This window comes from Trachypithecus francoisi, unplaced genomic scaffold (assembly GCF_009764315.1).
Source record: "Trachypithecus francoisi isolate TF-2019V2 unplaced genomic scaffold, Tfra_2.0 Lachesis_group20, whole genome shotgun sequence".
NCBI lineage: Eukaryota > Metazoa > Chordata > Mammalia > Primates > Cercopithecidae > Trachypithecus > Trachypithecus francoisi.
In genome coordinates this window covers 70,655,720-70,666,112 of record NW_022681466.1, presented here as the reverse complement: position 1 = coordinate 70,666,112, position 10,393 = coordinate 70,655,720, and the positions used below count along the sequence as shown (strand labels likewise).

At 52.8% G+C, this 10,393-nt stretch overlaps 1 protein-coding gene across 1 annotated transcript; it reads right to left on the bottom strand.

The window, feature by feature from the left end:
• Window positions 1–6,231: 6,231 nt before the first annotated feature.
• TLCD2 (TLC domain containing 2) lies at window positions 6,232–10,160 on the bottom strand. The gene is made up of 4 exons (XM_033185166.1): window positions 9,642–10,160; window positions 9,383–9,465; window positions 9,065–9,147; window positions 6,232–7,336 (listed from the first exon to the last, which is right to left on the bottom strand). The coding sequence occupies exons 1-4, from the start codon at window positions 9,815–9,817 to the stop codon at window positions 6,884–6,886; spliced, it is 795 nt and encodes a 264-aa protein (XP_033041057.1). The 5' UTR covers window positions 9,818–10,160; the 3' UTR covers window positions 6,232–6,883.
• Window positions 10,161–10,393: the final 233 nt, after the last annotated feature.

Sequence of the window (10,393 nt, the reverse complement as noted above, 5' to 3'; positions counted from 1 at the left end):
TACTCAGGAGGCTGAGGCAGGAGCATCTCTTGAACTTGGGAGGTGGAGGCTGCACCGAGCTGAGATCGACCCACCGCACTCTACCCTGGGCGAAAGAGTGAGAGCTTGTCTCAAAAATAAAAAAAAAAAAAAAAACAGCCAGATGCGGTGGCTCACGCCTATAATCCCAGCACTTTGGGAGGCTGAGGAGGGCAGATCACAAGGTCAGGAAATCAAGACCGTCCTGGCTAACACGGTGAAACCCATCTCTACTATAAATACAAAAAACTAGCTGGGCGTGGTGGCAGGCGCCTGTAGTCTCAGCTACGCGGGAGGCTGAGGCAGGAGAATGATGTGAACCTGGGAGGCGGAGGTTGCAGTGAGCCGAGATTGCGCCACTGCACCCCAGCCTGGGCGACAGAGGGACACTCCGTCTCAAAAAAACAAAACAAAACAAAAACAAAAACAAACAAAAAAACCACCACAACAAAAAACACCTGTCTGAATCCATTCTCTTGCTCTAAGTCCATTCTACTGAATACATTGTGTTTGCTTATTTATTTATTTATTTATTTATTTATATTTTAGAGAAAGAGTCTTGTTCTGTTACCCAGACTGGAATGCAGTGGCCTGATTATGGCTTACTGCAGCCTTGACCACCTGGGTTCAAGTGATCATATCACTTCAGCCTCCAAAATAGCTGGTACTATAGGCTTGTGCTACCACACCTGGCTAATTTTAAAAGAAATTTTGTAAAGATGAGGTTTTGCTATGTTACCCAGGCCAGTCTTGAACTCCTGGGCCCAACCTCAGCCTCCCTGGAATTAGAGGAATGAACCACCTCGCCTGACCCTGGATTTGCTTTTATTTTTTTTTTTTCGAGACAGAGTCTTGCTCTGTTGCCCAGGCTAGAGTGCAGCGGCATGATCTCGGCTCACTGTAACCTCCACCTTCTGAGTTCAAATGATTCTCCTGCCTCAGCCTCCCAAGTAGCTGGCATTACAGGCACCTGCCACCATGCCCAGCTAATTTTTGTATTTTTAGTAGAGATGGGGTTTTGCCATGTTGGCCAGGCTGGTCTTGAACTCCTGACCTCAAGTGATCCGCTAGCCTCAGCCTCCCACCGTACTGGGATTACAGGCGTGAGCCACTGAGCCCAGCCAGCATTTGCTTTTTAATTGTAGAGGGTATCAGGACACGTCAGAGTGGAAAGCTTCCCAAGGCAAAGCCTCCACAATCTAGCATTGAATTGTAAATCAGGACACCATGGGAGCCAAAAAGTAACTCCAAGTAACAAGAGATTGATGCAATTAATGCAATTACTTGCACACCAATTTATTAATTTATAATCAGGGTAGTGTTTCAAGGCCATAAAATATCAATGTATCCCATCCAGAAAAACCCCTTCCCTGTCCTGGAGGACAAAGAAATCATTAGCAAGTCGCTTGGTAGGCGTGGAGTCTGTCTTGAGGACCCTTTTCCTGGGCCACGGTGAGGTCTGACAAAGCACCATTCTGCTAGCCAGGCTCCTACCAAATGCAGCATCTGGCAACCTCTGCATTTTTTTTTTTTTTTAACCTCTGCATTTTTGAACTTCCTTTTCTTAGGGTCTTAATTGACCGTTCTTCTTTGATTGACATCATTTTTATGTAGCCCACACTCCAATTCTCTGCCTACTTACTCCATTGTGATCACAAATCCAGTCCTGCCTTCCTCACATTTCACTGGCAGGAATCCGTGTGTGGTCCTAAATTCTTCCTGCCCCAAGTGGGAGCTCATTTCATTCTTCCTGTATGGGCTTGACTAGTTAATCCGCAGAAACAGCCATGTTTCCCTAATGGTCAAGTTCTTGGGCGCCCTTTGTAGATACTACCAAGTATTACCAAGAGGAACACTGGCTCAAACCATCACGAATGGATACCAGTGGCCAAAGAAAAGGTGTATGACTTAGAATCAATTCATATCAACCTCAACACGTATTTAAAGAATAGATTCCTCACGTGAGTTTGTCACATTTATTTTTCTTTAAAAACTCAAGGCAGGCCGGGTGTGGTGGGATCACGGCTGTAATCCCAGCACTTTGGGAGGCCAAGGCGGGCGGATCACAAGGTCAGGAGATCGAGACCATCCTGGCTAACAAGGTGAAACCCCGTCTCTACTAAAAAATATACAAAAAATTAGCCGGGCGAGGTGGCAGGCGCCTGTAGTCCCAGCTACTCCGGAGGCTGAGGCAGAAGAATGGCATGAACCCAGGAGGCGGAGATTGCAGTGAGTCGAGATCACGCCACTGCACTCCAGCCTGGGCGGCAGAGTGAGATTCCATCCCAAAAAAAAAAAAAAACAACTCAAAGCAGACAACATTTTTGTCCATCAAGGCATTCAGTTAAGATGGCAAATTGAGTTTTGTAGATATTACTTTTTTTTTTTACTTAAAAAAATTTTTTTGACCGAGCCTGTTGGCTTACATCTATAACCACAGTAGTTTGGGAGCCCAAGGCAGGTGGATCACCTGATGTCAGGAGTTTGAGACCAGCCTGGCCAATATGGTGAAACTCTGTCTATACTAAAAATATAACAACTGGCCGGGCATGGTGGTGGGTACCTATAATCCCAGCTCCTAGGGAGGCTGAGGCAGGAGAATCACTTGAGTCCAGGAGGCGGAGTTTGCAGTAAGCCAGGATGTGCCACTGCATTCCAGCCTGGGCAACAAGAATGAAACTCTGTCTCAAAAAAAATAAAAAGGAAAAGAAAGAAAAAAGAAAGTAACTTTTTTTTTTTTTCTTTTTTTTGTAGAGAGGAGGTCTCAATATGTTGCCCAAACTGGACTTGAACTCCTCAGCTCAATCACTCCTCCTACCTTGGCCTCCCAATGTGCTGGGATTACAGGCGTGAGCCACCATGTCCAGCCAGCAAAGATATGACTTCTAAAAGCACAGACTCTGACAAAATTCTACATTGTTTCTCTAGCTCACTATCTATACTTTCGCCTCTTGGGTTTCTATCTAATTACATTTAAATGCTCTGCTCTTATTTTCTGCTTGTGTTTAGCTCCTTCCGACTGTGTTTTCCTCAGTCTCGATTTGTTATTTTCATCCTTTGCGCCTGTTTTTACAACTCTATGATGGACACTTCTCAAAATCCCTCTCATTTTTTTTTCCACACCTGTATTTCTTTTTCTTCTCTCTTCATCTCTGGGTTCCTGACTCTTCTTTGTTCTTCCTTTGGATATTCAATTTTTGTTTGTTTTTGACACAGAGTCTCACTCTGTCACCCCTGCTAGAGTGCAATGGCACGATCTCGGGTCACTACAACCTCGGCCTCCCAGGTTCAAACGATTTTCCTGCGTCAGTCTCCTGAGTAGCTGGGATTACAGGCACCTGCCACCACGCCCGGCTAATTTTTGTACTTTTAGTAGAGACGAGGTTTCACCATGTTGGCCAGGCTGGTCTTGAGCTCCTGACCTCAGGTGATCCAATCGCCTCAGCCTCCCAAAGTGCTGGGATGACAGGCGTGAGCCACCACGCCCCGCCTGGATATTTAAATCGTTCTGCACTCTCCTCCATTTTTTTCTCTCTGTGATTCTCTTTGTCAGCTCCTTTGCCTGTATTTGCATCTCAGTTGACACCCCGGTTCTGACTCGTCCTTACCTTCCTACCAGTCTCTGCCAACCGGTTACTGTCAACCTCTGTCCTCAGGTTTGCATTGCAGCTGTCTGTCCTTTGTCTTTCTGCCTGCCTCCAAGTCCCCTTATCTCCTGGTCTCTTCGGTGAATCTTCCCACCGACTGCCTCCTCCGCCTTCTGCTCTTCCGCTTCTCACCTCCCCGGACTCATGCGCCTCTTCTCTGTCCCCACCTCTCCTCTTGCTCTTCTGATCTCTCTATCTGCCAGTATTTCCTCCATCGCTCCTGAGCCTGGGTGTTCCTCCTTGTCACTCACTCTATTTCTTTTCTTTTCTTTTGAGATGGAGTCTTGCTCTGTCACCAGGCTGGAGTGCGGTGGCCGGATCTCGGCTCACTGCAAGCTCCCCCTCCCGGGTTCACGCCATTCTCCTGCCTCAGCCTCCCGAGTAGCTGGGACCACAGGCGCCCGCCACCTCGCCCGGCTAGTTTTTTATATTTTTATAAAGACTGGGTCTCACCGTGTTAGCCAGGATGGTCTCGATCTCCTGACCTTGTGATCCGCCCGCCTCGGCCTCCCAAAATGTTGGGATTACAGGCGTGAGCCACCGCGTCCGGCTTTTTTTTTTTTTTTTTTTTTTTTTTTTTGAGACAGAGTCTGGCTCTGTCGCCCAGGCTGGAGTGCAGTGGCCTTAGCTCACTGCGAGCTCCGCTTCCTGGGTTCATGCCTTTCTTCTGCCTCAGCCTCCCGAGTAGCTGGGACTACAGGCACCTGCCAGCATGCCCAGCTAATTTTTTGCATTTTCAGTAGAGATGGGGTTTCACCGTGTTAGTCAGGATGGTTTGGATCTCCTGACCTCGTGATCCGCCGGCCTTGGCCTCCCAATCCCTGTGTTGGGATTACAGGCGTGAGCCACCGCGCCGGGCTGACTCACTCTAGTTCACTGTCTAGACTCTCTGTGCCTTTCAGCCTTGGGGGTCTCTTCTTGTTGGCCTCTATTTCTATTTTTCTGGTCCTTTTTGTTCATAACCATTTTATCAGTTCTGTGACTTTGGTGTCTCTCAGGATCTATGACAGCCTTTCTCCATATTTCTGCTAAGGCCTGTCTCTTTCGCCCTCCATCCCTCTTTGCCTCTGTCACCTCTATGCAAATAATCCTTCTGTCTTTCTATCTGTCGCTCAATCTACGTATGTCTGTCTCTGTCATTCTTTGTGTCTTTCTGTACTTCCGCGTCTTAGCAAGGTTTTTTTGAAGACAATCTTCCTGTCTCTTGCTTTTGCTCATGTACCTTTTCTGTGGATGGCTAAGGGTTGCCTCTCTCAGTCCATTGGCCTTAATCTGCTCGGCACTTCCCATCACCTGGATGTTCTGGGAAGGAAGGGGTCTTGTTCAACAGAAAAAAAACACAGCAGAAGCAGCAGGGAGGAAGAGCTTATGAATGAATCTCAGAAAAGGTCCAGCTCTTCTTTTTTTTTTTTCTTTTGAGATGGAGTCTCACTCTGTTGTTGCCCAGGCTGGAGTGTAGTGGCACGATCTCGGCTCACTGCAACCTCCGCCTCCTGGGTTCAAGAGATTCTCCTGCCTCAGCCTCCCAAGTAGCTGGGATTACAGGCATCTGGCTAATTTTTGTATTTTTAGTAGAGACAGGGTTTCACCATGTTGACCAGGCTGGTCTTGAACTCCTGACCTCAGGTGATCCTCCCATCTTGGCCTCCCAAAGTGCTGGGATTACAGGTGTGAGCCACCGTGCCCGGCCAGAAGGCCAGCTATTCCTTTATCCTCCTGCAGCCTTCTCTCACACGCTCTGCCTCTGCCCTCATTCTTCCATGAAAGCCTGGGCCTGGGAAAACTCTACCCTGGGCACCCAAGTGGGTGCTTGAGTTCCTTCTGTGATTCTGGACCTCAGTGTCATCTTAAGAAGACAGACCTAGCCCTGTGTTCATTCCTCTAAGAATCTGAATTGTCTTTGAAAAGTCGAAAGAGGCCAGGTAGGGTGGCTCACGTCTATAATCCCAGCACTTTGGGAGGCTGAGGTGGGTGGATCACTTAAGTGCAAAAGTTTGAGACCAGCCTGGGCAACATGGCAAAACCTGATCTCTACGAGAAAATACGAAAATTAGCCTGGTGCAGTGGCGTGCACCTGTAGTCCCAGCTACTTGGGAGGCTAAGGTGGGAGGCAGGAGTATTGCTTGAGCCTGGGAGACAGAGATTCCAGTGAGCCAAGATCAAGCCACTACACGCCATCCTGGGTGACAGAGCAAGAACTTGTCTCAAAAAAAAAAAAAAAAGAAAAAGAAAAAAGAAAAGATAAAAAAAAAAAAAACGAAAAGTCAAAAGATACCAAAAAAATAAAAAAAATTAAAAGGACACAGTAGGACCAGGGTTAAGTAGAAAAACAGGAGTGTGTGCTGGGCGCAGTGGCTCACATCTATAATCCCAGCACTCTGGGAGGCTGAGGCGGGTGGATCACTTGAGGTCAGGAGTTCAAGACCAGCCTGGGCACCATGGTGAACCCTCTCCACCAAAAAATACAAAAATTAGCTGGGCTTGGTGGTACATGCCTGTAGTCCCAGCTACTTGGGACTAAGTAGGAGAATCACTTGAACCCAGGAGGCTGAGGTTGCAGTGAGCTGGAATCGTGCCACTACACTCCAGCCTGGGTGACAGAGTGAGATTCTATCTCATAAAAAAAAAAAAAGAAAGAAAGAAAAACAGGAGTGTGGCTTTGAGAACCAGAAATATCAGCAGCAATTGCTGTGGCCCAGGTTCTGTCTCTTGGCAACTATCACGTCCATCTCTGCCGGTACAGATAGCAACTCCTCTACCTTCCTCCCCCTGCCAGAATTTGGTTATAGGTGAGATCTCTTTTCTCTGTCCCTGCTCACCCCATACCAGATCTCTCTGATCCTAGTGGGACTTCACCTTCCCTGGTATGTCCCTGGGTTAAAGCAAAGAGCTTCTGTCTCCACTGGCAGTTTCTTCCAGCTGCATGCCTCCTGCCACCCTTTACGGATAGATCTGGCTGTACTTCCTGAGTTTATTTGCTGGAAAGGGCACTCATCTGATGACGGATTTCAGTGAACAGAAACCCAGGTTCCCACCCATCCAACATCAGCATTTCTTCTTAGATCCTAGCAAGGGGAAGGGATATGAGTTAGCTGGAAGAGACACTGAGATGCTGATGAGCCAGTCTGGCCCTCACCCCGATGGGGGACTGTGCATGGAAGACCCTCATCTCCTTGTCCTGGCCCCACCTCCCCCAGCGAGGGACCCATGGCTTCTCTCTAGTCTTTCAGGCTGAGAGTGGAATTGTACCTGGTGACAGGTCCATCGTCACGACGTGTCCTGGTCCCCCTGGTTTTCTCATGCCCGGGGCTGGGTGGATGGGGTCGAGATCGCACGACATCATTGACCAGAATGCGGATCCCCAATATGATGCTCATGACGCCCACAGTCACCAGCCCAATTCCACCCAGGGTGACCAGAGCAAGAGGAACCTGGTGGCGCTGCCGGAATAGCCACAGACTCATCCACGCTAGCGGGACCAGGCGGAAGAGGGCCAGGGTGGCCAAGGAGGCCCAGCTGGTCACACTGAAGGCCAGGGATGGGGCCTGGCGAGAGAGCAACAGCAGCTTCCGCAGGTGCAAGCAGGCAGAGTTCAACTCCAGGAGCAGAGACACCATGGAGAAGCCCACGTAGTGGCCAGAGAGAACAGCGGTGCTGAGGCAGCTCACCACCTGGGAGCCAGGGTCACAGGTCAGAGGACCCCCCATGACCTGCCAGCCATCGTGTCCCAATAACCCAGGCCTTAAGAGAGACTTCCACGCATTCTGTGGGGCTCCCCAAACACCTGACCTTTATGCTTTTACCTTTATCCTGGGGCCCTGAGCAGCCTTGAAACAACCGTTCCATAGATGAAGCCAGGATTGGCCCAGGGAGGGGCTATCTCATCCCCCAACACCCCTTTAACTTCCCATTCCTGGGCTTTTCTTTCTTTCTTTCTTTCTTTCTTTTTTTTTTTGAGACAGAGTCTCATGCTGTCACCAGGCTGGAGTGCAGTGGCGTGATCTTGGCTCACTGCAACCTCCGCTTCCCTGGTTCAAGAGGTTCTCCTGCCTCAGCTTCCCAAGTAGCTGGGACTCCAGGCATGCACCACCACACCCAGCTAATTTTTGTATTTTTAGTAGAGACAGGGTTTCACTGTATTAGTCAGGATGGTCTCGATCTCCTGACCTCGTGACCTACCTGCCTCGGCCCCCCAAAGTTCTGGGATTAAAGGTGTGAGCCACCGCACCTGGCCTAGGGCTTTCATACCGCATACCCACACCCTATTCTAGGGCACCCCCTTCTCAGAAAAGCTCCATATTCCACATTTCCGTGATCAACTGCACACCTGTGGGGGGACCCGAACTCCTTAGGCTCACATGGTGGGTGCCCTGGCATGGTGGGTGTCCTGGCATGGTGGGTGCCCTTGGATGGTGGGTACCCTGGCATGGTGGGTGCCCTTAGATGGTGGGTACCCTGGCATGTGGGTGCCCTGGCATGGTGGGTGTCCTGGCATGGTGGGTGCCCTTGGATGGTGGGTACCCTGGCATGGTGGGTGCCCTTAGATGGTGGGTACCCTGGCATGTGGGTGTCCTGGCATGGTGGGTGCCCTGGCATGGTGGGTGTCCTGGCATGGTGGGTGCCCTTGGATGGTGGGTACCGTGGCATGGTGGGTGCCCTTAGATGGTGGGTACCCTGGCATGTGGGTGCCCTGGCATGGTGGGTGCCCTGGCATGGTGGGTGTCCTGGCATGGTGGGTGCCCTTGGATGGTGGGTACCCTGGCATGGTGGGTGCCCTTAGATGGTGGGTACCCTGGCATGTGGGTGTCCTGGCATGGTGGGTGCCCTGGCATGGTGGGTGCCCTTGTATGGTGGGTACCCTGGCATGGTGGGTGTCCTGGCATGGTGGGTGCCCTTGGATGGTGGGTGTCTGGACTCCCCAGCTCTGGCCAGCAGACACCTCCTCCCCCTAACTCAGCCTAAGACTGGGGAGCCAAGCACCAGCTGGGGGCAGAGACTCTGTGGGAAATGATAGGATGGAAAAATGAAGAGAGGGCAGGGCGCGGTGACTCACGCCTGTAACCCATCACTTTGGGAGGCCGAAGTGGGCGGATCATCTGAGGTCAGAATTTCGACACCAGCCTGGCCAACATAGAGAAAGCCTATCTTTACTAAAAATATAAAAATTACTTGGGTGTGGTGGTGGGTGCCCGTAATCCCAGCTACGTGGGAGGCTGAGGGAGGAGAATTGCTTGAACCCAGGAGGCGAAGGTTGCAGTGAGCCAAGGCCGAACCACTGGACTCCAAATTGGGGGACAGAGTGAGACTCCGCCTCAAAAACAAGAAGAATGAGGCGAGACTGGAAAGCTCAGGCTGGACAGGGCTCCCCTCCTGTCTGGCTTCTCCCCTCAGAGTCTTACCACCAAATGATGACAGAGAAGGTCCCAGGTCTTGCCTAAGGTCTGGTTCCACAGCAGGTCAGCTCCGTCTGCCAGGAAGTAACCTGTGGGCATGGGGGTAGGGGTTAGGCTGCTCCAGAGCCTGGGCAGCTTAGAGAGGATTTCCAGCTCCCCACTCCCCGCCCCGCCCCGCCCCTCTCCCAGTTCTTAGGTTTCCCTTGGTAAAAGCTTCAGGAACGTTTAACCACCATGGGGGAGGGGAATGGACCTCGAAGGACAGCAGAAGCTGCACCCCGCACCCCCGTCGCCCCACCGGCCCAGCCTTCCCTGCAGACTTACCCACAGACACAGCCACCAGCACCAGGGCCCAGCGCGGGTGGCCATGGATGGGGTCAGCGGCCATCTGTGGGCACAGTGACAGGCTGGGGGTATGGAGGGGGAAGGGAGGGGCATGGTTAGCCTCTCCAGGCCCTGACCCCGCTCTCTCTGTGCGCGCCCCCACCCCAGTCTCAGCTCTGGAGAAGCCCGCCGGGTCTCCCGGCCTCAGCCTCCCACCCCTCGCCCTCGCCCGGTGCGCCTCGAACCCCCAAACCCGCACCCGAGCAGCGCCCCGGCCCCCGAGAGCAGGCTGTGCGCCAGGGAGACGCAGAGGTTCCGCCACTGCCAGCGGTCCCGAGCGGCCCATTCCGGCGTGGGCAGCCGCCACAGACTCCAGTGCAGCCCTCGGAACGCGAGGAAGGAGGCGCCGGCCACCAGGAGCCCCGGGGGCGCCATGGCCCGGCGGCGGTTGGGGGGGCGGGGGGTCCAGGTCTGTCCGCTCGGTGCCCGCGCTCTCGGCCGGGACTGGAACCCGCTTCCCTGCAGGGCTGGGCCCCCGGCTCCCCTCCCCGCCTTCAAGATCTGCAGGAACTTTTCCCCGCTGGTCCACGCCCCGTCCCTCGGCTGCGCGGTGATTGGAGCAGCGGCGGGGCCACCACCCCCGGAGCCTTGGCCACCGATCGCGTCCCGCCCCAGCCAGGGGAGCGGTTCGGGGGCTCCGGACCCTGGAGCTCGGGGGTCTTCCCCAGCTCCAGGCGTCCTGAAGCGCTGGAGTTGCAGACCTGGGTCTCCAGTCTAACCTCACCTGACACTCCCGGGCCCCGCCCATGAACCTTGACCTCCTCCTCCGGGCTCCCGCGCCTTTCACCTACTGAGCGTCACCACCACCCACCGCCACACCCTGGAAGGCAGAGGCCAGCGCAGCCCACACGTACCTGCCCAAGTCTGGCCGCCGCGCCCACTTCCCTCCCAGCGTCCGTGGTGGGGAGGGGGCGCCCCACTTTCTAGGAGCCACCCCTTCTGCCTCCTGAG

Excerpts from the sequence above, each read along its gene's own strand:
- TLCD2 (XM_033185166.1), bottom strand. The coding sequence starts at position 9,817 with ATGGCGCCCCCGGGGCTCCTGGTGGCCGGCGCCTCCTTCCTCGCGTTC. Across the intron at positions 9,466-9,641 it reads GGGGCCGGGGCGCTGCTCGG|CCTGTCACTGTGCCCACAGA; the intron begins GTGCGGGTTTGG and ends CCATACCCCCAG. Across the intron at positions 7,337-9,064 it reads TTCTCTGTCATCATTTGGTG|GTGGTGAGCTGCCTCAGCAC; the intron begins GTAAGACTCTGA and ends CCTGGCTCCCAG.